Source organism: Equus caballus, chromosome 12 (genome assembly GCF_041296265.1).
Source record: "Equus caballus isolate H_3958 breed thoroughbred chromosome 12, TB-T2T, whole genome shotgun sequence".
In the NCBI taxonomy this organism is placed as follows: domain Eukaryota; kingdom Metazoa; phylum Chordata; class Mammalia; order Perissodactyla; family Equidae; genus Equus; species Equus caballus.
The window spans coordinates 37,852,263-37,879,681 of record NC_091695.1 but is presented as its reverse complement, the minus strand read 5'-3'; the positions used below and the strand labels follow the sequence as shown (position 1 = coordinate 37,879,681).

Here is a 27,419-nt window from a genome sequence, read left to right as displayed (position 1 = left end):
GGGGCCGGGCGTCCACAGCGCGGGAGGGGTCCCGTGGGCCCTCCCGCGGGTGTGGTCCCAGGAGGCCGCGAGCGTGTGTGTTGCGGGGGTGGTCGGTGTCGTGGTGACTCAGGCCCGCGGGGCGCCCCGCGTGGGGCGGGCCTCGCCTCGCGCCCGGACGTTGGAGGGGGTCACATCCGGCGGGAGGGGGCGGGCCTCGCGGACCCGGAAGTGTGGGCGCGGGCTGTGGTTGAGCCCGCGGCGAGGTGGCGGCGGCGGCGGCCCGGGCAGGTGAGCGGGGCCCGGGGAGGGGCGAGGCCGGGCCGGGGTGGCGCTGGCGCGGGCTCCCGGCGCGCCCCCTCCTGCCCGCCTCCCCCCGGCGGAGGCCGGTGATTGGGCGCGAGGGGCGCGTGACTCCCGTCTGGGGCCGGCGCCCCTGCCGCTGGTGGTGGGAGGGAGGGAGGGAGCGGAGGGCGCGAGGCGCTGGCGGGGCCGCCCCGCCGGGCTCGACTCCAGCCACGCCTCACCCCTCACCGCCACCCTCCAACCTCCAGCACCTGAGTGTCCTGCTGGTCACAGTTCGAATGACGTTAGAGCCCGTTTGCACGTTGTACAGATGGGGAAACTGGCTTAAGAATGGACGCTGTCTTGCAAGGGGCACAGGGGGCTGGTAGCAGAGGAATGTTGCAGAGACTCTGGTCTTGAGTCCCTGGCCTGTGCCCTTTCCCCAGGCAGTGAGAGGATGGGGCTGTCAGCCTTGGCTCTGTTCTTATCCTTTTTACTGAACCCAGGCTTGGGCTGCCCAGTATCACTGAGCGTTCCCTATCCCTGGACCTGCTGGGTACAAAGGGCATTGGGGTGTGTGTGTGACATGTGTGTATAGATATGTGTCCTGTATATGCCCCGTCCTTCTCATTTCCTCCCCGCAGCTGGTGAGGTGCTTATTTCCCCTCTTTATGGCTGGGGGAAGGAGTTACCTGGGGCTATGCTGTGAATTTCTGGAAGAATTGACTGTAAACACCTCAGTGTTTTTTCAGCTCCACAGTGTCAGGGCTCACTCACCCTAGAAATGTCCACCTTTAGCTCTGGAAACTTCACAGACTCCCTTCCCGTTGCTTCAGCAGTATCCCAGTAATCCTCTTGCTGACTCAGGCCTTTTCCACCCCCTTCATTGCCTCCCTGCCTCTCATCCAGGAGTTCCGGTTCCTACTGGTGCACCCAAGATGCTGCCACCTGACTCTCAGGTCTGTGACCATCGGCCCTAGAGCTGGAGGTGGTGGTGACTGAGGGATTCCGGAAGGAAAGACTTTTCTTTGGCTCTTGTCCAAAGCTGAACTCTGCACAGGTCCAAACTCTTTGTGTCTGGATGGAAGTGAGGACGTGGGGTGAAGTACTGGACCCTGAAGTGAGAATCTTTGTCCTTGACAGTCAGAGTGCCCAGAAAAGCTTTTTTCCTAGATTATCTCAGGAATCTGGCTTGGTGCCTTTGTAACTTCCATTAGGTAGAAAATTTTCGCTGTAGACTTCTTCTGGGCAGCTTCTGGTGGCTGTTTTTGGGGGAGCGATGGCTCTGATTTCTTGTTTGGCTGCCGTGTGCAAGGGGCTTAGTGAACATACTGAAATCAGAGAACATGTCAAGGTAGATGGGGATCCCGTTTCACAGGTGAAAAGATAGTGGTAGAGATGTTAGATAATTTGGCTAGGGTCACATGGCCAGGGAGTGGCCGAGTCGGGATTTTTAACCCAGTAGTCTCATTTCAAAGCTCATGTACTTGCTGGACCTTAAGAATCATCTGTGATGCTGACCCACACCTCTGGAGAGTTTTGCTTAGACTGCCTGGTGGGGTCCCAGGGATCTGTGTTTTTAACACGTGCCCTGAGTGATTCTTATTGTAGGGCAAGTTTGGGAAGCACTGCCTTAGGAATTTGTGGATTTCCTGAGCTTGGAAGTGAGATTATTTCCGCGGATTCTTATTTTCTTTTTGCTTGTTGCTGTGAAATATGCTAATCTGACATAAATCTGCCATTAAAAGGGCACAGGGGTAACTAGCCATGTGAATCATCGATGGACGCTGTTGGCCAGTACTAGCTGGGTTTTTCCAGACTGACATAATCAAGTCATTGGAGACCTGATTTTAATCCAATTAGATCTCTGTTGTTCAGAAATTCTGGTCGTTTCTGCTCAGAGTCTGGAGTTTTCAGAAGGTTCCAGATTGTGCCTGGATAGTTGCCCCATAACAGAGAGATCTCTGTAATGGCAACTATTCTTGAGGTTTGGGGAGCTTTAAAGTCATGTTGACTTAGCAGGTGCTCCCTCCATTGCATTTCTCTCCCCTTGACTAGTTTATGTGAAAGACTTGAGCAAATACCAAACAGGTTTGTCATGATTTAGCTGGGGCTGGCAAGTGGAGCCCCTGGGGCTTAGGATGGGCCAGAGAGGAGAGAGAAGGAGACTCAGACATGAACATCAAACAGACAACCTGCAGCAGGTAATGCCAAGCACTGAAGACATATAAGTACTCTCGGAACCACTGCTAGTTTATCTGCTCCCCCCTCAGCAGGATTACAAGTAGTAAAAGAGGCCAAGTCAGCAATATAGTATGACTTTATTCTCTTTCTGTCCAGTAAAGATTGGTTTCTAATTTAATCTCTTTGTAAACAGAAGGTGTACTTTGTGTGCTTTGAATTGTTTTAATTTACTGAGAATTGTTTTATGGCCCAGGATACGGTCTACCTTGGTGAATGTTCTGTGAGCCCCTGAGAATAATGTTTTCTGCTGTTGTTGAGTGGAGAGTTCTGTAAATGTCAATCAGGTCAAGTTGGTTGGCAGTGCTGTTCGAGTCTTCTGTGTCCTTACTGCTTTTCTATCTACTTGTTCCATCAGTAATTGAAAGAGGGGCATTGAAACTTCTGACTATAATTGTGGATTTGTCCACTTCTCCTTGTAGTTTTATCAGGTTTTGCTTTATGTGTTTTGAAGCTCTGTTATTAATACATAAGCATTTTGGAGTGTTATGTTCTTAGGATAAATTGACCTTCTTTACCATGAAATGACCCTTTTAATCCCTGGTAATATGTTTTGCTCTGAAATCTGCTTTGTCTCATATTAATATAGCCAATCCAACTTGTAAAAAATTAGTGTTAGTGGATTGTTAGCCAGAATATATAAAGAACTCTTACAACTCAATAACAAAAAACAACATGATTAAAATGGCCAAAGGACTTGACTAGACATTTCTGCAGAGAAGATACACAAATGACCAATCAGCACGTGAAGATATTCAGCATGGCTAGTCATTGGGGAAGTGTGAATCAAAATGACAATGAGATTCCACTTCACACCTGTTAGGATGGCCATTATGGAAAAAACCAGAAGTGCTGGCAAGAATGTGTGGAAATTAGAACTGTTGGAAGTAAAATGCACAGCTGCTGTGGAAAACAGTATGGCAGTTCCTCCAAAAATTAAACGTAGAATCACCGTATGATCCAGGAATTCCACTTCTGAGTATATGCCCTGAAGAAGTATAAGCAAAGACTCAAACATGTATTTGTACACCCATGTTCATGGCAGCATTATTCGCAAGAGCCAAAAGGTGAAAGCAACCCAAGTGTCCATTGATGGATGAATGGATAAACAAAATGTGGTACATACATGCTATAGAGTATTTAGCTTTAAAAGGAAGAAAATTTTGACATATGCTACAACATGGATGAAAATTGAAGAAATAATGCTAAGTGAAACAAGCCAGCCTCAAGAGGACAAGTATTGCATGATTCCTTTTATATAAGCTTCCTAGAGTAGTTAAATTCATAGACACAGGAAGAAGAATGGTGATTGCCAGGGGCTGGGGGTAGGGAGGAGTGGGGAGTTAATGTTTAATGGGTACAGAGTTTCATTTTGGGATGATAAGAAAATTCTGGAGGTGGACAGTGGTGATGGTTGTACAACAGTGTAAATATGCTTAATGTCACAAAACTGTACACTTAACAATGGTTAAAATGGTAAATTTTATGTATGTTTGCCTCATACTACAATTAAAAAAATGGATAGGGATTTAAAAAATTAGCATTAGCATGGTGTATCTTTTTACATTCTTTTAAACTATTTGTGTGTTTATATTTAAAGTGGATTTCTTATAGGTAGCATATAGATGGGTTTTGCATTTTGTAAAGTTCAGTCCTCTAATCTCTGCCTTTTAATTGTGATGTTTAGACCATTTACGTTTAATATGATTATGAGTGTACAGTCATGCGTCACTTAACAGCGGGGATATGTTCTTAGAAATAGGTGGTTTTGTTGTTGTGTGAACATCATAGAGTGCACTTACACAAACCTAGATGGTATAGCCTACCACACACCTAGGCTGTGTGGTACTAATTGTGTGGGACCACTGTTGTATCTGTGGTTTGTTGTTGACCAGAACACCTTATGCAGTGCGTGACTGCAGCTGGGTTTAACTCTGTCATCTTGCAGTTTATTTTCAATCTGTACCATGTTCTTTCTTCCCATTTCCATTTTTTCCTCATTTCTTTGGGACTGACTAATTTTTATGATTCCGTTTTGTTTCTTTTCTTAGTTTACTAGCTATAACTCATTTTTTTTTTAGTGGTTGCTTTAAGATTCATAGTATGTATCTTTAACTTGTCAAAGTCTGTCACCAAGTGATATTATACCACTTTAGATATAGTATAAGAACCTAATAATAGTATATTTTCATTTCCTCCCTCCTGGCCTTTGTGTGTTGTCACACATTTCACTTCTACGTATGTTATAGATCCCATAATGCATTGTTGTTATTTTTGCTTTAATTAGTCAATTATTTTGTGTAGAGATTGAAAAGAAAAGAAAAGATGTTTTCTATTTACTTACGTGTTTCCCATTTGTGGTGCTCTTCATTCCTCCATGTGGATCCAGATTTCCACTTTGTTTTGTGCTCTTTCTGCCTTGAGGACTTTTTTTTTTCTTTTTAACATTTCTTGTAGTGCTAGTCTGTTGGCGATGAATTCTTTCAGCTTTTGAATGTCTGAGAAAGTCTGTTGTGCCTTTGTTTTTGAAAGGTATTTTCCCTGGCTGTCGAATTCTAGGTTGACTAATTTTTCTTTCAACTATTTAGGATGTGGTTCCAGTGTCTTCTGGCTTACATTGTTTCATTCAAGTCATCTGCTGTCACTTTTGTTCTTCTGTTTGTAAAGTGTCTTTTTTCCTTATGGCTGCTTTTATCACTGGTTTCAAACAATTTAATTATGATGTGCCTGATGTAGTTTTCTTTGTGTTTCTTGTGCTTGGGTTAATTGAGTTCTCTGGGTTTATAGCTGTCATCAAATTTGGAAATTTTTCAGCAAGTAATTCTTCAGATGTTTTCTCTCTTCTTTGGGGACTCCATTACACATATATTAGGATGCTTGAAGTTGTTCCACATCCACTCATTTCTCGATGATTGGGGTATTTTTTTATGTTTTCCATGTCTCTATTTTCCATGCTCAGTCTTTCCTTTAGCTTCTTGAATACATGGAATATGGTTGTAGTAACCATTTTAATGTCATTGCCTGCTAATTCTCTTATCTATATTTCTGAGTCTGTTTTTGTGGATTGGTTTTCTTCCTCATAATGGGTCATATTTTCTTGCTTCTTTGTGTGTCTGATAATTTTTGATAGGACGTCAGATGTTGCAAATTTTTCCCTGTTGGGTGCTGGATATTTTGTATTTCTGTAAATATTCTTAGCATTGTTTTGGGACACTGTTAAGTTACTTGGAAACAATTTGATCCTTTAAAGGCTCGCCCTTAAGCTTTGTTAGTTGGGATCAGAACAGCTTTTAGACCAGGGTTAATTTTTCCCCGCTTGTAAGGCAATACCCTCTTCACTGCTCTCCTGATGTCCTGTGAATTATGAGGCTTTTCTGCTCTGCCTAGTGGAGACACAAATTGTTCTTGGTTCAATTTGAGGTCCAAGGATTGTGTCTCTACTCCTGATCAGTACTGTCAACTCTCAGCTGAAAATGGGAGGGGGCCCTCTGCAGATTTCCAGCATTCTCTCTTTGTGTGGCTCTCTCCTCTCTGGTGTTTGGCCCTATGAACTCTGGCTGCCTTGGCCTCCCGACTCGCTCTCCCCAACTTGGGGAGGCTGTCGGCCTCCGCCTGCTTACCCCTTGCCTGTGCCATGGCCTGGAAGCTCCCTCTGGGCAGTATTCTGGGGCAATTATAGAGCTTACCGTGTTTGTTCCCCTCCTCAGGAATCTCTCCTGTGCTGTCTGATGTCTGAAACTGTTGTTTCATTTATTTTGTCTGGATCTTTGGTTGGTTGAGGCAGGAGAGTAAATCTGGGCCCTGCTTCTCTGTGTTGGCTGGGAGCAGAAGTCACTGTCGGGATGCTCATTGAGTGCCTTGTGTGTGCTGGGCACTGACCTGGGTGCTGGGGTGCAGACTCAGCTGGGTGTGTGCTGTGCCCTTGAGGAGCTCACGTCCTTGCCAGAGGTACATGTGATTCCTACATAGTACATGCTAGGGGTGCTTACAGAGCGCCAGGGGAGGGCAGGATGAATTCTTTGAGAGAAGGAGCAGGGGACGCTTCCCAGAGGAGCTGGTAATTGCAGGACAGGCTGGCTTTTTCAAGCTGGAGAAGGCGTAGGGAAGAGTATTCTGGGCAGAGGGAACAGCAAGAGCAAAGGCAGAGCAGCAGAGCTGGGGCCTCCTTGAGGGCAGGATCCCTGTCGTGTTGATCTTTACATAGATGCGGAGAATTTGCCAAGTGATCAGAAGTGTGTTTGTTCTGGGAATAGTAGTTAGAACAGAAAGCATCAGGGTAGAGTGAACAGCTCATGGGGGAGCGGAGGGAGATCTAGCTGGAAAGGGAGGTTTGGGGTCAGCTGGTACAGGGCCTTGAATGCCAAGGCAAGAAACGCAAGATTTTGAATGTTATACCAAAGCACTGGGGAGCTATGGAAAGTTTTAAGCAGGGACGTGCGAGCTCTGACTGTGTTCTCTAGAGATTACTGGGCTGTGTGGAAGAGGGTTGGAATGAGGTGGGCAGCTGCTGGAGAGGCTGATTCAGAGCAGACATTGTACAGCAGCGTGAAAATGAGTCCAGAGCTCAGTGCAGCTGCTGATAACAGCGCTGCCACCTTCTACCTGGTTGATAATGGCCTTCGTGGGTTCCTGCCTGAGTCAAGAGCAGACTGGAGAAGCCTCTGGCCTGATTTCTCTTTTGCTGTGGTATGCTGTTGCCCTCAACACACCTGCCTGCGTCTACTGGACCCTGAAGTGCATGGGGTCAGACATCACTGGCAGGAGTAGGGTCTACAGCTACCCCACCACGTACCAGCCTAGGATAGCTCCACATCAGCGAGAACACTGAGTCCCATCCTTTGGACTTTGAATAGATACACCTTGAGTGACCCCAGACAGACTCCTGGATATTTGTCCTGAGTGAGTCTTGGCCTTGACCTTAATCTTGATCCTTCCTAAAGGGATGGTTGAAGCTGCCAGCTCAGCTTGCTCAGGGCAGATTAGAAGGTGTGGGGTGGGGGTTGGGGCTGTCAGCTGCAGATAGAGATCCTTTCCTTTTTGTTGTTGTTTTCCTCCCCAAAGACCCAGGATATGGTTGTATATCCTGGTTGTAGGTCATTTTAATTCTTCTATGTGGGACGCCACACAGCATGGCTTGATGAGTGGTGTGTAGGTCTGCACCCAGCATCCAAACCAGCGAACCCAGGGCCACTGAAGTGGAGCATGCTAACTTAACCGCTGTGTCACCGGGCCCGCCCCAGAGATCCCTCCCATCATTGCAACAGTTGGGACAAAGGAGAAACAAATGAAAGTTTGGTGTGAAGTAGCTTAGCATGGTTTTCAAGTCAGAGCCATGGACCAGAGAAGGAAGAGGCTTCGCTAACAGGCTGGGTGTGTTTTACTGTCAGGAAGTTTCAAAAATGGTCTGCTTATTAAGTAACCTGTTTCTTGGCCATCATGTCAATTGGAAGCTGAAAGCTATTGATCTGAGTTACGTCCAGCCCTTGGAGTTGTGTCGCTCTGTTGACTCGTGTGGTCTGAGAAGGAATCTCCGTTCCCTCCCCTTAGTGTCCCCATGGGAAGTGCTTGAGTCGCAGAGGGAGGAGTGGACTGAGTGCGTGAGGAAAATCATGACCATTTATTGAGCCCGCCCTGAGAGCCAGGCATTAGATTTTCTGGGCACTAACTCATTTCATCCTTGCGAAAGCCCTGTGTTATAGAAGAAACCGAGGTATGGAGAGATCGTCACCTGCTCCCTAGCCAGTGGCGACCGAGAGCTCAGGGCTGTCTGCCTTCCAGACTCTGAGCCTGTGATCCTTGGGCTTCTCCTGCAGGGCAGAATCGGAAGGAGGCACTGTTCCTGGTGCCATGGGGAGACCTGGGGCTCCAGGTCCGTATGCGCACAGCCGAGGAGCATGTCCTTTCTCCTGAGGGCTGGTAAAGGAGAGTGTCTAGGACAGTGTTATGCTGGCTTCTGAACATAAAAAGGCCCTATTCTTTAGGAGTCTGCTTGAAAGATATCAGTGATAACGACCACTTAGTAAGTTTGTATCCGGAGTGAGGCACTGTGTTTCCTGGCCGTGGCCTTGACTGAGCGGCAGCGTGGTGCCGTGGTGAAGAGCGTGACCCCAAGGCTGGACACCTCGGGTGAAACTCAGACTGTGCCATTTCCTTGCAAGGAGACTATGGGCTGGCACCAGGCTTCTCCTCCACCCAGTTTTCTTGGCTGTAAACTCAAGAAAGGTGGAGGCTCTACAGCGGCGAAGGCCCCTGTGAACATGGGCTGAGCTGCTGCAGGAGGAGTGCCTAGAACATGCTCTCCATGTTAGCCGTGGTGACTATCATCACCCCTCTCGTACCAGCGTACCAGCGGGACAGTGAGGCTTAGCAGGGAACTGAGCGGTAGGTGGGAAAGCCCGGTTCCCCCTGCCCTCAAGCACTCCCCAGCTCTACTGCCCCTGCCTCTGCCCGGAATTCTCTTCCTGTATCTTCTCCATCCTTCAAATGTCAGCTCCTCTGTGCCGCTTTCCTTCCTCCTTCTCCCGAAGGCTTCATCCTGCCCTCCCGTGTGCGCTCTGAGTGCCATGTAGCAGTTACCCCGCAGAGCCCTCCCTCCCTCTGGGCCCTGTCGCAGCTGAAAGAGAGTGGAGGAGGGGGCTGGCGGGGCGGAGGGGTTGGGATCAGCCGAGGTGAGGGGTTAGGGCTGTGGTGTTCAACTGTGTTCCTGGAAGGTGCCTGGGGGGCCGCTTGAGGCCTGGGGGAGGCTGAGCTATGAGAGCAGATCTCTCTTCCTGTGCCCCTGCGCCCAGAGCATGGCCTCTGTGCTCTGTTCTGTGCACTGGGGGTTTGGGGCAATGTTTCATTTGGAAAAAACCCAAAAATGTTCTCCTTTAAAAAAAAAGCTGAAAAGGTGTAGGAAAACAACAGAGGCAGGCACCGCAGGCTAGTACGACGAGAGGGTGGGGGCCGGCATGTCCTGACAGCACGTAGTTGGCTGCAGGGAGATAAGGGGACAGGGAGGGAGGGACGAGTGGGGGAGAGATGACTAGTTGAGGGAAGGCGGAGGGAGTGGGCAACAGTGTTTAAAAAAAATTTAATCCAGATGGTTGTAAGGAAGAGACACTGGAGGTGGGAAGACCCATTGGGAGTCTGTAGAAGGACAGGGATGGACGCACTGAAAAGACTTTGGGGTGACAGATGGAAACTAGACTTTCGGGGGTGAACACGATGCAATCCGTACAGAAGCCGAAATATGATGATATACACCTGAAATTTACACAGTGTTATAAACCAATGCGACCTCAATAAAATAATTTAAAACATATTCTCACTGTAAACAAGTTTCAAAATATACGCAAAATATAGGAAATAATAACAATAGTACCCTGTAAATGTGAAAGAAAAGACTTTGGAGAAATGACTAGATAAAACCTGGTGGTTGGACATCAGAGATGAGGGAGACCCACACATCCGAGATGGCCTGGAGGATTAGAAAGGAGGGTGGAAGCTCAGGGTGCTGTTGGAAATGGGGTTTGGGAGGGTCATCTAGTTTGGGGAGAAAAATAGGTGATGAGCGTGCCTCCTGCCTTTGGCAGAGTAAATGGGCTCCCGTTCCTGGGTCGTCTCATTTGGGGGCCTGCCTCTGGGCGAAGAGGGGTGAGATGGAGTTATTCAGTGGACTGGAGGAGCATTCAGTCGTGAAGTAAATATTTATGTAAAGATGACAATTTCCTTCAAAAAGCCTTGTCCTGAGAGGTTGCACATTCCTTCTATAGATATATGGGCGTCCTAATATTTGAGGGCCTTGTTCAGATGGGTTTGGAGCCTGTTGCAGAAGGCCACCCCTTTGCATCCCTCCGGGACCTGCACTTGCAGAGCGCACCCACACAGAGCCTCGCTGGGGGCCTGGCGAGGTTGCCAGGCAGCATTTTCCCGCAATAAGGTGTGAGTGTGTGCGTTTTTCTATCACCTCCAGAGGTTATCTTGTTGAATTCTCATTAAATCCTTACACACCCCCATGATGTGGGTAGTATTATTGCCATTTTACCAATAAGAAACAGAATCAGAAAGGCTGCATAATTTCCCCAAGGTCCTATAGCTAGGAAAAGGTCAAACTGGGATTTGAATCCAGGAGCATTTGGCTCTAAAGCTGTGAACTCTTTCTGCTACCTTTGGGGCTCCGCAGGGATCTCCACCCAACCCCAGAAATTCCTGAGAAAGAATGGAAACTAAAATAGTGCCCCTTCTGGGGCTTACACACTGACTTTTCAAGTTGTGGGACAGGTAGTTTGCTGTTCTGGGCCAGGCGAGAAATGCATGATGCTTTGATTTGTTTTCATTAACTCCTGGGGCAAGTCAGGTGATGGAACAGGCTGATGACTTGGTTGCACTGCCAGAATCATTCTGGGAAAAGAAAATTCAATCAAGTCAGCAAATATTTCCTCATTAAGCAGCAGGGTTAGGAAAGTTTCTAAGGCAACAGGAGGGGTGGGATGGAGTTCCACATAACGCGTGCAGGTTGCTATGGTAACAACTGCTTATGCTATCATAGGTGGATGTAGGAAACTGAAGGCCTTTAAGACTCTTCTTGCCGTGTGATTTCAGGCGTGAAGTAGCTGCCAAGGCAGTGTTGGCTGGTAACGGTGAGGGGAGTGATGGAAGCAGCCTGCCCGGTCCCTAACAGTTCCCTGTTATGATTCAATGACAGCAGCATGTATTTTGCTTAACTCAATATTGAGCCCCAGGGGTGTCAAGAGTCACCTGTAATCATATGATTACCCTCCAACAGGCAGAATAATTAATATTTGCTCAGTGCTCAGGAGCTTGCAAAGCCCTCTCTGAGAGGCCCACAATCCCCAAGGTGGGATTATCAGCCCATTTTCCAGATAAGGAGACAGGTTAAGACAGGTTGTGATCAAAGTCACAAGCTAAAGAGCTGTGGAGCCAAAGTGCAAACCCGGGGCATCTGTCCCCAGACTGTGCTTTTCTCCTCTGTGCCCTGTGGGAGAGAGCTGGCATTAACTATTCAGACGAAGGCAGGGGCCGAGGGGCGCCACAGGCCGTCTCTAAGACCAGCATGCCTTACTCTGATCTGAGCCCCCTCATGCTTAGAAAATGCTGCATTTTGCTCTCTTTTCTTTTTTTTTTTTTTTTTCCAAGTTTATCCTTGCAAAGGAGCTGGTGTCAGTGGAAACTGTTTTGGGGCTGAACCGTCCTGGCAGAGATTCTCATTGAATAAGAGCCATCGATATGTTGCTTTTTGAAAAAAATTTTTTTTTTCTGATTAAGGACCCATGTGAGGGCTGCTCTAAGTTGGAGCCCTTCCTGATGTCCCCTCTCCCCGGTGACATTCTGCAGCCTCCCCCTGGGGAGTGGCGGGAAAGGGCAGCGCCTCTGACCTAAACCCACCGGGGTGGAGAGCGGTTGCCTTGCCTTTCGGCCTCACTATCTCCCGCTAGATCTTGTTCCCCGTGTTTCAGGCATGTGAGATCGATTTCATCAAGATCAAGATAGAAAGTAGTGGAAACAAGTTGAGACCTAGAGATGCAAGCAGCAGGGGCCAGTGGCCCGAGGCCTCCTTTTCCCAGCACCATATTATGTAGATTGCAAAGGCCCGGGGGCCACACGGAAACCTGCTTTCTTGGGTCTGGTTGGTGCTGTGCCAGCTCTGTCAGCCCCCACGCTCAGTGCTCTGTGGCAGAAGGTGGGCTCCAGGGCTCCTGTAAAGTGTCTTTGTCACCTCTCCCCTCTGCCCTCCAGCCTTTCCTGTGGCATCTGTCCTGTCGCACAGCACGCGTCTCTCGTGGAGGATGCAGTATTGATTTCAGGTTACAAACCACAGCCCGCCCAGTGTTCTTTCCAACTTTGAATTGACTACCAAAATGTAAAGATGGGGCGATGGCACATCGATCTGGACTTCTAGCCTTCCTTGGAGACCTGGCAGGTGCGGCAAAGCTGGGCGGCCCTCCTACCTCCAGGAAGTGCAGGAGCTGCACTGGAGGACACACTCCCTTGGATGACCAGCAGCTGGGGCTCTGATGCACCTGCTTGGCCCTTGAAGGCTTCGGAGTTTGTCACCTGTGGTGGAGGTGAAAGCTGCAGAGGAGACAAGACGAGAAAACAACAAGACGGAAAGCCTTTTCCCTTTTAGGGGTTGTTAGCATGGAAGCTGTGACACACTCGTCTTGATGGGGGGAACATGATTAGCGCATGCGCTGCCTTCCCACCTTGTCTGATCTCCTGTGAGTTGATGGTATTGCCCCCAAAAAGAGGTGTTGTCTGGCTGTACCTGTGAATGCTGTGCAGGTGCCTGCCTGCCAGCCTTCCCCTCCCGTCTTCAGCCACCGATAACGCAGTGGCTCCATGCGGGCCCTGCTATCACCTGCCCCAGGCCCTCTGACTTGTCCCAGCACGAGCAAGCCTTGCTCCCACAGCTGTCCACCTCCCCATCCTTACTCCCCTGTCCCCAGCTCTGTTACAGCCCCTCTCATCTGTCTTCACCATGATTTGTGAAGTTTTTTGCCTTTTAAAACCAGAGTTCCTAGACATTTAACATCCGTTTTTATATGATAAGGCTCTGTCTGGCACATAGTGAGAACTCAGTGAATATTTATTTATCCCCTCTGCCCCCATTTATCTCCCTCCCTTTATCTGGGGCCTGGTTCAGTTCTTGGCATGTAGTCGTTGTTCATGAAACATGTCTTCAGTGAAGGTGTGAAGAAGTGAATGGAGGCGTGGAGACGTGGAGGAAGCCCTTTTCTCACATTCCTGTGGCTTGATGACTTGTCCTCAGCTGGCTGCCTGCTTCTTTCCCTCCCGCCTTTGTCCATTTTCCACCAACATTCCTGTGAGCTGTCTGCGTGCCAGAGTATGTGGGGGACAAGACATGCTCCTGGCCTTCAAGGGGCCTACTTTTCTCACCTCAGCTCTTCTCTCCTGTCCCCTCCCCACGAACAGCAGACACCCCCCAGACATACCCAGCATCCTCCTGGGCATCTTGGTAAGAGGAAGGGGGTCTGGGTTGGGGCCCAGGTGCTGAGAGGTGAGACATTGGACTTCTCAGGCCTTCCAGAAACAAAGTCCATGGACTCGGAGTCCCCAAATGACTTCTCATTGATCCCCAGTTGTCTGCAGTGTGACGTCCCTGGTGGTTGTGACCACTTTGAGAAGCGCTGGTTTGGATTTTTCTGCCTCACCAGGTGACCGGGAGACAGAACAGTGATGGTGGCAGATGCCCAGACTTCGGGGGCACCTGCTTTGTGGGCCTTGGGCACAGTATTGTCCTGTTCTCCCCTCCTTTTCCAAATTACGGACCCAGAGAAGTGCTTGTTTTCAGCCTCACTGGGTGGCTCTGGATCAGGTGACATCTCCGTGACTTCTGAAAGGAAGGCAATAGTAACTTCCAGGGGTGGGTGATGCCGTGATAAATCTCACAAGACAGCACTTGCTGGCCCCGGCCTGAGATGTCCAAGGGTGAGGATGTGAGCCACATCCAGCGGGGAGCCAGGGACCAAGGGACTGGGACGATCCTCTTGCTTGTGTGGGCTCACAATCTCTGCATCTGGACAACCTCATGACTGACCCACGCTCATCGCTCCCTGGTGCTGGGCAGAGCAGGTGGGCCAGAGGTGCTGGTGAAATTAAATCAGCAGAGATGAGAAGGGACTCAGGCCTCTGGGGTTTGACCCCAACAGCTTACAGGCCCTTGGGCAATACCCTTGCTGTTTCTTTCTGGGCTTCATTTCATCTCTGCAATAGGGGTAATTAAGCCCTGTGTTCACTTTACTTACTAGAGTGATTATGTAAATTAATGGGAGAGTTTGCAAAGGGCTTTCATCGCAGAAGAAAGAAGCCATGTGACCATTAGAGATTGTTTACCCATTTTACAGGTTAGGAAAATTGAGTCCCTCAAAAGAATGTTCAGCACATTTGGGGTGGGATCCTGAGCACACCTCGTTCTGGAAGAAACGGACACGTGTGGCCCTTACGTGGGCCAGTAGCTCCTTGTGAAGGCGTGAGAGGAGGCGGCTGGGCGGCTGGGTGGGTGGAGCCTGGTGGAAGGAGCAGCAGGCCGGGGTTGGGGCTCCTGGGTCTGGGCCCATCTTCTGTCCCCAGAGGCAAGTTACATGCCACTGTGCCTTAACTTCACCACCTGTGCAGTGGGCATGGTAGAACTGAGAGGGATGTTGAATTAGAAACCGGAAAAGGTAGAGTTAGAAGAAAAATGCCACAGCCCACAGCTCACCGTGGCCAATTACATTTCAGCTCAAAACTTGCTGCGTGAAAAGAGGCCCCTTCCCAGTGTTATTGAGGGCATCCGCATATGTACGCAGGCAACCTGAGAGCTCACTCTGATGGCTGACGTGTCTATGACGTGGAGGTGTTTCGTTACCTGAAGCTCTCGAGGCATTTAAAATACGCCTGACCTCTTCTGAAGTCTGCAGTGAAAGGGAACTGACACAGGAGAGGGCCCACGCGGCCGAGATGTTTCTCTTCTGAATTTTGGAGTGGTCATCTTTCCCAATCAGGGGGTGGTCGTGATAGTGATTACTGATGGGAGCTAATATTCCCTCTTCCTGTCCCTTCCATCTCCCGTGTTCCAGAAGACTTTCGTGGGTGCCAGGCCTCCGAGGGAGGTTGGGGGGTGACCTCAGCACCTAAGCACATGCCGCCCAAGACTGGCCTGCACGTTCCCACGAAGAATGGAATCCTGTGCCCCAGCCAGGACCGTGTTCTGGGGGCCTGATGCCAGGGAGAGGGGGTCTAATTAGGAGAGCTGTGTGATTCATTCATTGGCCACTTTGGGGAAAATTCTTGCTGTCTAGAAGACAGTGTGATTATTTGGGTCACCAAGGAGATATTACAGGGATTTTTGCCACAGGGAGTTCAAGGCCATCAGACAGAGCCAGGTGTGGGGCTTTAGGATCCAGAGGGAGGTCATCGTTTGGGAGAACGGTTGGAGGGGAACGGATCTGAGGAGGCCTTGTGTGATGGTGCAGTGGGGCCACACGCTTCAGTGCACCCTAGAGTTATCTGGGGAGCTCACTTGCTTATTTGCATTTTGATTGGCTGCCATTCTTTATGAAACACAGGAAAGTCTCCTTTCTTGCTAAATATCTACAGTCCCTTATTACCAAACTTTGATGGCAAGTTACCCAAGTTACCTTTACCTCCTTGGTGTGCTGCTGTCCCTGTCCCCTGGGAAAGCAGCAGCCGCCTCATGCAGCTTTTAGCAACATCGGCCCCCGCTCTGTGTGACCTGGGGCTTTCATGTCCGTGGGGAGGGGCCGGGGCAACTTGGCTTTCACAGACTCATCCATTGAACACCCACATTCACTACAAGTTCAAGAAAGATGGACATGCACACGAGGTCCACAGAGGTGTCAGCAGTACCCTTTGTCAGCCCCAGCGGGACGACGATTCAGAGTGTCGTAAACTACATGAATGTTTCACAAAGATTTTCTCCTGGTGAATTTCCTGTAATCAAAAAGTTTCCCTTTTTAGGGAAAAAAAAAGTGGGCGGTGAGGGCAAGCCTGTTAGGGAAGCTGTCTCAGTTGCCTGTAGGGTGGGTCCTGCTCAGGTAAGCTCCCAGTGCCTTCTGGGCCGCGGGGCTGACCCTCAGCCTGACCCTGGCTCCGTCTGTCTTGTGGCGTGTGGGCCTCCTGGCCTGTTAGAAGGCTGACGTAGCATTCATGCCCTTCGTGTCAATCTCCCCGTGGCCTTGGCCTGGGCTTGGGCTGTCTTCTCCGGAGCTGTAGGCTCGATGTTCTGCTGTTTGGTCTTGTCACTGTGCTGGCCACCTCTGACGCTGCCTCACTTGGTCGTGCGCATTGATGTGGGGCTGCAGATCTGGAGCTTGAATCGGGGAGAGAAAGACCTCTGTCCCACTGTGCCTACACAAGCCAAGCCATAGGCATCCAGAGGGACATACATTCAGGGTCCTGGCAGTGACTCACTCAGTGGGGACCACACTAGGGCGTAGAGCCCCTGCACTCTAATGCTGCCTCTGCAAGCACTGGTTGTCAGATCCTTTCCTCTCCTGGGGTCTTTGCTTTTCCTCTTTCTGATGAGGCCACGCCCACCTGAATTGCCCCAGCGTGCAGGAGGAAGGGCAGAGTAAGAGAATAGGTGCCAAGCTAGCCTGACCCCGGTAGCTTGGTTAAAATGAAGCTTCATTAGAAGTTACACGAAGAACCCTGGAGACTGAAGTTCTGGATCTGGAGGAGGATGTAGGACCCTGGCTTTGAACAAGGACTCCAGTGATTCTGGTGCATGCAGTGAGAAAGCCCCTGGACTGGTTAAGGCACTGCCACCTCCTAGCCCGTGACCTTGGCGCCTCTCTCAGCCTCCTCTGTGAGGTGGGACAATAGCGACCCTGTGTAAGGTAGTTGTGAGGGTCTTCATCACGGCAAATACGTAGTGTTTTGTTTTATAGATGGAGAAACTGAGGCACAAAGAGATTAACTAACACAGCCAGTAAGTGGCAGAGCCAGGATTCAAACCCAGGCAGTCCAGCCCCAGAGTCCATTCTCCTAACATCTAGGCCAGTGACTCTCAAAGTGCGTTCCAGGGACCCCTGGGGGTGTCTGAGACCCTTTCAGGCCATCGCTGAGGTCAGAACGATTTTCACAATCTAGCACATTATTTTCCTTTTTGACTCTTTCTCGAACGAGTGTCCCAGGGAGTTTTCAGAGGCTACAAAGCACATCATTCTGGAGGCTAGTGCTTGTGCTTGGTTATTCTTGTGTTTTAAAAATTTCCCACTTTAATTTCTAATACGGTAAATAGCGATAGCTAACATCCACATAAGGGAAAACTCTTTGGGGTCGTCAGTAATGTTAGGAGTGAAAGGTGTCCTGAGCCCAAAATCCCTGCCACCTGCTCTCGAGGCTGTGCTGCCTCCAACAGGGTACTGGTGGAGCATGGAGCGCGATGCCACCCCTGGTGAGTCGTTGTGCAGAGAGGTGGTGCCCGTCATAGGGGATCGGGGATCAGCTCAGGGCTCTCCCGGGGGGTGCAGGGAAACCTCCCGAGTGAGAGGCACATCTGGACCTGCCGGGGCCTTCGCAGATGGCACTGCCAACCGTGCTGTTTGTGCATAGTCAGCCAGCTGCCCACGCTGGACCGTCCATCCTCAGCCCAGGGGTATCTCTGTGTACAGCCCTAACGCAGGAGCGAGCAGGCACCCTGCTCTGTGGCAGGTCCCTCCCTGGGCGCAGCCGGGCTGGGCACTGCTACTGCTGAGGCCCAGCAAGTTCTCAGCTGAGCTGTACTGGAGGCCTTAGTAACAAGGAATTTCTGTGGTGTTGGAGTTTTCTGCCAGCGTTTGTTCTGGGCCAGGCCTCAAGCTAAGCCAATGCTTGGCCTGCGTTATCTCATTGAAGCTTGCACCAACCCGTTTCATAGATGAAGAGCCTGAGGCTCAGGGAGGTTCCACTTGTGTGAGGTCCCAGAGCTGGTAAGTGGTAGGGCTGGGGGCTCAGACTAGGTCTTTCTGACCGAGTGCATGCCCTAACATGTTTTACATCTTCAGAGTGTTGCTGTGTTCCTGCTGCTCGTCGGCTCGTGACCAACTCACTTGATTTGCCTCTGGGGTTCTTCTCCTTCCCAGGGCCTGTGCAGTCTGCTCTTCCCCAGCCGCAGCAGGGTGAGGTGTGGACAGAGTGCAGGTTTGAATTTTGATTGCCATTTGCTAACCTTTCTGATCCCCAGATCGTGGTCCCCCTGCAGGATTAGGACAGACAGCACGTGTAAAACACACGCTGCCATGCTCAAGCATGGGACTAACAAGGAGCTGTCATCTTTCTCAGCATCTGGCCCAGATCAGCTGCATCAGCGTCTGCAGGAGACTGTGGATTTCTGGGCCACACCCTGGCTCCCTGCCGCAGAGCTCTATGAGTGGGGTTGGGGCACCTGCGTTTTCAGCACATGGGCCCCCCCCCCGGCGCATACCAGACCTGGACATTCCTAGCCTTAGAGGTTGGGGGTACATTCAACCCTCAGAAAATAACAGATAGTGGTGGTGACCCTGTTTGGACAGTTCTTTATCAGTAAGGGGACCATATAATTTCTTGCCTGAACTGGGACACTTTTCTTCTTTTTTTTTTTTTTTCGAGGAAGATTAGCCCTGAGCTAACATCTGCCACCGATCTTCCTCTTTTTGCTGAGGAACACTGGCCCTGAGCCAACATCCGTGCCCATCTTCCTCTGCTTTTTATGTGGGCTGCCTACCACAGCATGGCTAGACAAGTGGTGCACAGGTCTGCACCAGGGATCCGAACCAGCGAAACCCATGCTGCCGAAGTGGAACATTCGAGCTTAACCGCTGTGCTACCAGGCAGACCCCTGAACTGGGACACTTTTGAGCATGAAAAGGGGCACCATTAGTAGCCACACTGGGACCTGAGGAGTAAACTAGGACTTTCCTGGAAAATGGGGGCTTGTGGTCACTATTTATCCGTTCTCTTTTCATCTTTCTGATGACTCTAGGAGATGCCCTTCCCTTTTGATTACAGATGGGGAAACGGAGACCCGGAGAAGGTTGCTTCTGGCCACACAGCTCTAACCCTGGTCCTTGATTCCACAGTGCCATCTTGGCTGAGTCATTGGTGCCAGCTCACTCAAGCAGAGCACTGATGCGGGGAGCATAGGGTACTCCAGATTTCTGTAGTGTTGGAATCTTTTAAGAACTAACGTGACCTTGATAATGAGAAAAACCTACATTAAGGCTGTAAAACGCACATCTAGAAAAGATAAAAACATTGCATCCTGCCAGCAGAAAGGAAGTGAGTCCTGGGTATGTTTGTGCTGCCTCTTCTCGGTCCCTGGGGCTGCCTCCTGGGGCCTGGCTGTGACCCTTCTGTCACGCAGATGATGGATCGATGTCCCTCTGGGCAGGGTGACAGGGAAAGGAATGCTGAAACCAGCTCTTCTGTCAGACCAGACCTTCTATTCGGGTCAGTCAATTTCTTCTGATCGCCTGAAGGGCCAGTTTGGTGATTTTTTTTTGTTCTCTGGCAAGGAGCCGTGCATGTGACAGTCCGTGTTTGTGGCCTGTGGAGAGGACTACGGTGCAGAGAATTCTTAAGGGAAACCCGCAGTGGTCAGTGCACTAAACATAGCAATCGGCGACACGCTTGAGCCTGGGATGTTGAAGCCGCAGAGCCCGTGTGCGAAGCTCGGGTGTATTTCTGGTTCAGACAGAAATAGATGCCTTCCAGAGGGTGTGCTGGCATCAGAGCTGGGAGGCGGCCTCGGGCCAGACTTAGTCTCTGTCCCTGGGCCTGGCACTCGCCTCCTGCCCTTTCCTGTCTGCTCCTTGGGGAGCTTCATCTAGCACCGCAAGGGATCTCGGTTTTGCCTCTGGCTGTCAAGTGCTTTCACATATCCTGCTTTCGTGGTTTGGGGAGAAGGAGCCGCTCCTTGGTCTCCCTGGGGACAGGGCATGGGTGGGGTGGCCGGAATGTGCTCAGTGGGACTCTTGTCCCTCCTTGAGCCTCCCTGTGGGGTGGAAGCATCGACAGAAAACTCAAGTTTGTCTTTGACAGATAGAATATTTGGACTTGGGGGTCCCTCCCCGCCGAGCTGCCTCCTCCTCACCTCAGTGTCATTCTCTGTTCACAGGGAAAGATGGAGACGCTGAAAGATAAGACCCTGGAGGAGCTGGAGGAGATGCAGAATGACCCGGAGGCCATTGACCGGCTGGCCCAGGAGTCCCCAGAGGTAGAGGAAGGCTGTCATTGGGCCAAAGAAAGGCCAGCAGATGGGACTGAAGATGCCCTTCTTAAGGACACTGGCTTGTTGGGACTTGGGGCCAACTTCATCTCCTTTTTCTGTGGCCTTCACCCTGGATCCAGCCAGAGGAATCCCCGAGGTCTCAGTCCAGTTCCTGGGCCCTCTGGGAGTTCCAGGGGGCAGTGCTAGAGCGTCTGTGCCCCCACATGAACTCAGGCTCCTGGTGCCTCCCAGGGAGCCCCCATGAGTTGTCCCGGCTTGAATCTGGAGGCCCTTCCTAAAAGCACTGGTACTGTCCCCAGGGGCCTCATCTGGCCCTGCATCTCCAGGAGGGCCATTCTTGGGCTGGGATACAGGCTCATCTCCTGTTTGATCCCGTTTCCCATCATAACTGGCCCCTGATCATCTCAGCTCCTCATCATAGTCCTCCTGGAGTGGTATAACCCTCCTGAACGTACAGAGCTTTACTATAAAGGGCTTTCCCTGCCTCCACGTCTCCTCAAACTGCGACTCCCCTGCGAGCTAGGAGAGGTCAGGAAACTGGATGTGGCCACAGAGCTGGCTGGACCCACAGTCACGCCTTGAGTGGCTGCCACGTGGCCACTGCCCTGGAAGCTGCTGCCTGCGGCCCCTAGGCTAGGGAGAGACTCAAACCCAAATAATGCCAAGCTCATTTGATTCCCATTTGGAATATGTTTTTATTTCTGCTGACGAACAGCTATGATGTGTCTCTTTTGTGCATTTACAATATGCTACCAAAAAAAGGAGGCCACCCCACCCAGTTCCTCCTGCTTCCCAGAGCACGTCCCTCTCTGTGACGGGCATGCACAGCGTGCATGCACTCCCCTGCTCGTGTTCTCTCTGCCCCGCGCCGTCCCTCCGCCCAAATGAGCAGTCTGTGCTGGGGCTGTGGGAGACGGAGCGTGGGGCAGGGCGTGAGGGAGGCCCAGGGACTCAGTGTGGCCTGTCCTGCCGCCCTGAGCTCGTTCAGCAAGGACATGACGCAAAGCTTGTCTTGGTTAAGCTCTAAGGCCGACTGAAATGGTTAATTAGGCCTTGAGCCCTGCCGGGGCCTGGCTCAGCACACGTCCTCGCTCCTTCATCTTCCGTTCTGCATCTGTCACGTAGGAAGCACCGAGTGCTTCTTGAATCTTCCAAGGTCTGCTCTTGAGTGCACAACACTTTGCAGAAGCAAGCCTTGACATAATTTAGTTAGTGGACTTCCAAGCATAGCAGGCTGATCGGATCTGTGGCAAAGCACAGGATTTTGGGAAACGTAAGCAGGAACGACCGCTCGGGCAAAAGGCAGCTTGAATTCTGTGCTGAGCAGCTGTGCCTGACTGATGGATTTGAGTTCTCTGAGGGGAAAAACACGCCTGGGACCAGACGAAGTGAAGTAGGGCGAGCTGCTTAGACCTAGAACCCCGTGGACAAGGGTCCCCTGTGGCTGGGAGGCATCAAGTCTTTGCGGGACTCCGAGGCAGGATGGGAGCTCATTAGTTTGGGATGTGGGCATTCTTTGGAGGAAAGAGTTAGTGGGAACATCTCTCCATGTAGGAGAGTGGATGGGGGGTCGAGGCAGGCAGGTGGGGTGTTAGAACTCTCTTGTGGACCTCTTGTAAATGACTGATGGATGGCTTCATAGTGAGGCCCTAGTGGAGAAAGACTGGGGAGGCTGTCGGGAGATGGAGCAGAAATGGGTAGGACAAGGTGTAGGGGAAAGTGAAAGAGCGTAGGTTTATTGGTTAAGACCCAGGGAAAAGGCAGTGGGTGTATGAAGAGGCTACGCCCACTGGGGAGCCGTGGGGCCCCCAAGGGGCAGCTGAGGCCCTCAGACCTCCCACTCTGTGGCAGCCACATGAGAGAAGAAGAGCTTTCTTGCTAATAAACATGAGATCGAGAGTCCCCGGTGTTGACATCCCTGAGTCAGTGTGCTTGCTGAGTGGCTGCAGAGGGTGTGTGTGGCCAGCAGCTCTGTCTGGGGAGGAGGTAGCTGGGGCATCCGTCTTCCCAGCCTGGAGCATGAAGTGCAGGCTCGGGACCCTGTGACTGGGGATCTGCACTGGGGCAGGCCTCCCCGAAGCCCCTTCCTCCGGGATGCCCAGTCTGCGTCTAGTTAGGGACAAGCCAGTCGTCACGTGCTGCCCATGGTGGAGAGGCTGCCTGGTGGCTCCTGCGTGGAAGCTGGTCATGCTGGGCTATGCCCCATGCCCTGCCGTGGCTGCTGGGTCCTCTCCTCTGCCACATGGTGCTGTTGGTGTAGTGTCCCCACTGTCTCAGGGTGGTGGGTGTGACCCTCCCTGGCACGTGGATGGGCCTTCAGGTCCTAGCAGGTGGGGAAGGATTCCCGTGGCTGCCGCCGCACCAGTGATGACAACAAAGGACCCAGCTGAGGGCAAAGTGCTGCTCAGCTGGGGGAGGTGCTTTCCGTGGGTGTGTCCAGGCGTGAGGGCTGGCATTAGGGCTTCTGGTGCCCACAGATCGCCTGTGTTGCTGGGAGTCCTCTGCCAACTGTGGGGACTGCCCTCCAGTTCTTGGGGGCCCCTCTGTTAGCTCATCTGCACAGCTTCTCTGCAGGACACACATGTGGCCTGGGAGGCAGGGGCACGTCTCTCCCGAGTCAGCCTCACGATCTGGTCCCTGGCTTTCTCCCCACTCAGAGTAACTTTGTTTGGCGCCTCACTGTGCGTCTGGCCTGTGGTCTGGCTGGGCTGCCTTAGTCCACCTCAGGGTAGGCCTCACAACTCTGAGTCTTGGGGAGAAGTGGTTGGGGCTTTTGGTCACTTTTCTCCTAGACAGCATCTGATTCTCTGCACAGCCCCTGGTGGGCCCGGCCCCTGTTCATCATGTGGCCTCGGGCAACCTGTGAACCACACAGGCTGTTGGACTGATTTGGGGGGGTGCCTGGGTTAGAGGGCTTTGCTCAGAGTTTGAATGCAGGTCTATCTGACTCCAGCTGAGGCTGAGTATTACCTGGTCCCACTATGGGGAGCTATGAGTCCCAGAAGCCCCTGGTCCAGCCTGCCATGAGGTGGTTCTTACAGTAAGTGTCCTGCTCTTTTAGGTCCAGGACCTGCAGCTGGAACGAGAGATGGCACTGGCCACCAACCGGAGCCTGGCCGAGCAGAACCTGGAGTTCCAGGGTCCCCTGGAGATCAGCCGCTCAAACCTCTCGGACAAGTACCAGGAGCTCCGGAAGCTCGTGCAGCGGTGCCAGGAGCAGAAGGCAAAGCTAGGTAGGGCTGGCCGGCCCCCGGGAGCGTGCTCTGAGGGGTTCCTCTGTTCAGTCAGGGTCTGCATTCAAGGTTGGACTTGGGAGAGCTGCTGGAACGGCATGGAAGGACAGATTCCCTCTCCATTCCCCGGGACAGGACAGGGCCAGCAGTTCCTGAGGGTCACCTTGTCCCCAGCCCTGTGCTAAGTGCTCTATGTACATTTTTTCACAACAGACAGATAAGGGTTGGCACACTGTTGCTCATCTCATTTCATGGATGAGAAAAGTGAGGCTCAGAGAGATTCAAGAACTTGGCCCGGGTTACACAGCTAGATGGAGGTGGAGCTGGGATCTGAATCCAAGAGCCTCGTGTCACCTCGGCCAGCTCGGCTTCTGCTCTTGACAGAGCTACTCTGGGCCCTCTGTGTCCGGGACCGGCCGTCTGTGGAGGTGGGAGGGCTGTCCTGGTCTTGACGGTGAGAACTTGATGCTCTGACTAGGGAAGTAACTTTCCCCGTGAGGCAGAACAGGGTCGGGGTTGGTCTGTGGGCTCCGAAGCCTGAGTCCTCTTCAGCCTCCCAGGCCGCTGTCGGGCAGACGGGTTAGCCAAGGCCTGGGCTTCGCTCCTGTCTGCTCAGGAAGGCAACCTGAGGGAACTAGGCCAAAGGGGGCTCTGCAGCAGCCCCCAGGGCCTCAGTGCACAGAGGACCCCCCGAGAGCCTTGGGTGAGACCTCGGCCCCCAGCCCTGAGTTGAGAGGCACTTGTGAAATGTCCCCCTTTCTGGCCTCCCTTCCAGAGAAATTTTCGTCAGCACTGCAGCCGGCGACCTTGTTGGACCTTCTGCAGATCGAGGGCATGAAGATTGAAGAAGAGTCGGAGGTGAGACAGCCGTTGACATGCCCTCTTCTTGGAGTAGTGTCAGCCGCTGCAGCAGGAGCCTGTCGTGAGCACTGTGTGTCACGAAGTGTGAGACAAGGGCACTTTGGGAAATGGCAGAGATGAATGACGCTTTTAGTCCCATGGGAGGCCCTTTGGGAAGCAGATGACCGGAAGCCGGTCTTACCAGCTAAAGCAGAAATCAACAGCTGAGGGCATGGCTACAGGCAGCTGGCAGACCTGGGTGCAGGGCAGTGTGGCAGCCCTCGAGGCCTGAAGCCAGCCCCCAGCCCCCTCCGCTCCTGGGACTGCCTGGGATCTTTCCTGCTTCCCTCTGGGCATCTCCTCGGTCTCTGGACAGACTGGCCCTCTCTACTTCTCTGTGCTCTGGGTGGAAGAAACGTGCAGGTCATCCCAGCCCTGGGCTGGCCTGCGCTCCTCCGGTTATTCAGCACGTGCGTGCAGTAGCCCCGGTGGGCCTGGCCCGATGCCAGGGGTGGGGGACAGCAGTGACCATGACAGACAGTGCCTGCCCTGCAGGAGCTGACGTTCTGGTGAGGGAGACAGAATAAATAAACGAGCCTGTATATGTCAGCAGTAATACAGGCTGCAAAGAGAAGTTCCCAAATGGGGGCCAGAGAAGGCAGGGAGCACCTGAGGCGAGAGGATGGGGGAGGGCGCAGCTGATCTTTGATCCAGGGGACATGGGTGGCCTTGATCCTAGCAGGCCCCTGGTGTCACCGGACCTTATGTCTTCCAGGCCATGGCTGAGAAGTTCCTGGAGGGCGAGGTGCCCCTGGAAACGTTCCTGGAGAACTTTTCATCCATGAGGATGCTGTCTCATCTGCGCCGGGTTCGCGTGGAGAAGCTCCAGGAAGTGTTGAGGAAGCCCAGAGCTTCCCAGGAGCCCGCTGGGGACGCCCCTCCTCCCCGCCCGCCACCCCCACCTCGCCCCGTCCCCCAGGCGACACCCCCTCTGGCCGAAGAGCACCTGCCACCGCCGCTGCAGCCATCTGCCGTGCCTCCCTACCCTTTGCCCTACAGCCCGTCTCCTGGCCTGCCCGGGGGCCCCACCGCCCAAGGCGCGCTCCCGCCGGCCCCCTTCCCTGTGGTGTCGCAGCCCTCCTTCTCCTTCAGTGTGCCCCCATACCCATCAGCCCAGCCAGGACCCAGGGCTGCTGCCGGCTACTCCTGGTCCCCACAGAGGAGCACGCCGCCCCGGCCAGGGTATCCCGTGGGCCCCTCTGGTGCCGCTGGCCCCGGGTACCCGGTGGCGGGGAGCCAGGTCCCCAGTCCTGGTTATCCTCAACAGACCCCCTACCTCTCAACAGGAGGGAGACCTCCTTACCCAACGCAGCCCCCACTCCCGAGCTTCCCAGGCCAGCCCCGGCCCTCAGGCCCCTCTCAGCCGCCCTATCCCCCCGGGCCCGCCCCTCCCTATGGGTTCCCCCCACCTCAGGGTCCTGCCTGGCCTGGGTACTAGGCAGGTCCTGGCCCTGGGCCCCTCCACACTTCCACCTGTACCACAAGGTTTGGCTCGCCCACTGCTGAGATTCGAGGTTAAATTGGAAGTGGAGTTGGCCCTCGCTGTGGACTTGTGTCGGCATACGGGGGCCTTGGGAGGACCTGGCTGGGAGCACGCAGGCCCAGAAAGGCCCCGGGCAGTGTGACTGGCTCGGCTGCACCAGATGTCACGGCCCATACTGGCCTCCCCCGGGAAGGGAATGCCTCCTTTCAGTGACTGGCTTTTGCCTTTCCAGTGCTGGCCAGGCGCGGCGTCCGGGACCTCCCGTGGGTGTGAGCGAGCCAGTATGTGTGTTTGTGGACATCTCGTGCCTGCGCTCACGGGCATCTGAGCCAAATGTAGCATTGTCTCCGCGGTACGGTGGCCGGGTCTCCGGGTCCTGCTCACCCCTCTCTCTCCCCAGGATTTGGCAGATTCCGCATGGTGCCCATGCCAAGGAATGCAGCCCTTCGTGTCTATCGGGTCCATTCAGGGGTGGCCTGCCCCGCACGCCATGGCTGGGGTTGGATCAAAGGGAGAAAGCAGAGTTAGGAAAAACACTTAATGACTTCGAAGTCACGTAAAGCCATAATTGAACTCTCATAGGCTGCTGTCGGATAAACTTGTCCTGTGTGCTGGTTTGAACGAGAGCAGCAGAGCCAGCACAGGGAGAAGGCGGGGACTGAGAAGGTGGGCCCCACACCTGGCTGGCGCCAGTTGGAGAATCCGGGGGGCCACTGAGGACCCTCTGGCTGGAGAGGAGGGAGCAACTCTGGCCCAGGAGATTGTGGCCACACTGGGGCTCATTTAGGAGCGGAGGGCAGTCACCTCCCTGCCACCCCCTCTTCTCTGGGGCCCTCCGCTTCCGGTTGACTTCTTTGAGGCCAGCCCCCTCCGTCCACTCCTTTAGTGCCTTGTGTCTCATTCACAGCAGTCCCCTCCCTCATCCCCTTCCTCTGGCTCCCTTGATGTAACTCTCCCTGCCCCCAGTGTCTCTCCTAAGACAGACATCTAAAGATGCCCTAACAGTGACCTCCCAGTGGTGCTTTCCAGAACACCATCACTCTGTTGGAGTCCATTTCTTTGCATCTCTCTTGTCTTCAGAATGTAAAGGGCAGGGATTGTGACTCCATGACACGTGTAGCCCCCAGCACGTTGGGGGGTTAAGCGTGTTCACTTATAAAAATGACAATAGACCAAAGGGGGTGTGATGAGCGAAGCATTAACTAGGTGGTTCCAGGCGTGAACCAGGTCTCAAGGGCAGACCCTGGAGCTGCTATTGGTTAGAAGTCATATGTGCCTTGAAATGTCCACTATTTGAGTACCCAGCACCAGGTGGGCCTGGGGTGTTGGGGGCCAACGAGGAAACTCGACCTTCTGGTGCCTGCCCCCTCCCCGGCCCGTGTGCCATCAGTGGGTGTGTGTGCGCGTGACAAGATGCTCCATTAGCGCTGTCGGTTCCTTGCCAATTGTGTTGCTTCTCGTAAGTTATTTATAAAGAGAAATCACTAATGGACTCTACTGGCTCGAGCGCTTTTGAACTGGATGAAGGATCGCCCGTCTGTTTGTATAATTAATTGCCATAATAAACTTTGATGAGTTACAA

The 27,419-nt window shown here is 52.5% G+C and overlaps 1 protein-coding gene across 6 annotated transcripts; it reads left to right on the top strand.

The window, feature by feature from the left end:
• On the top strand, positions 1-27,419 carry VPS37C (VPS37C subunit of ESCRT-I). 6 transcript variants are annotated; one of them, XM_023654151.2, is made up of 6 exons: positions 23-270; positions 1,174-1,223; positions 20,108-20,206; positions 23,283-23,454; positions 24,230-24,312; positions 25,070-27,419. In XM_023654151.2, exons 2-6 carry the CDS (start codon positions 1,203-1,205, stop codon positions 25,790-25,792), a joined length of 1,098 nt encoding a protein of 365 aa, XP_023509919.1. In that variant the 5' UTR covers positions 23-270; positions 1,174-1,202; the 3' UTR covers positions 25,793-27,419. The 6 variants fall into 6 exon arrangements, with proteins under 6 accessions (XP_023509920.1, XP_023509919.1, XP_070084871.1 ...); XM_070228770.1 differs by having other exon boundaries at positions 197-270; positions 1,174-1,384; XM_070228772.1 differs by having other exon boundaries at positions 206-270; positions 1,174-1,324.

Excerpts from the sequence above, each read along its gene's own strand:
- VPS37C (XM_070228770.1), top strand. The coding sequence starts at position 1,346 with ATGGAAGTGAGGACGTGGGGTGAAGTACTGGACCCTGAA. Across the intron at positions 20,207-23,282 it reads TGGCCCAGGAGTCCCCAGAG|GTCCAGGACCTGCAGCTGGA; the intron begins GTAGAGGAAGGC and ends CTGCTCTTTTAG. Across the intron at positions 24,313-25,069 it reads AGATTGAAGAAGAGTCGGAG|GCCATGGCTGAGAAGTTCCT; the intron begins GTGAGACAGCCG and ends TATGTCTTCCAG.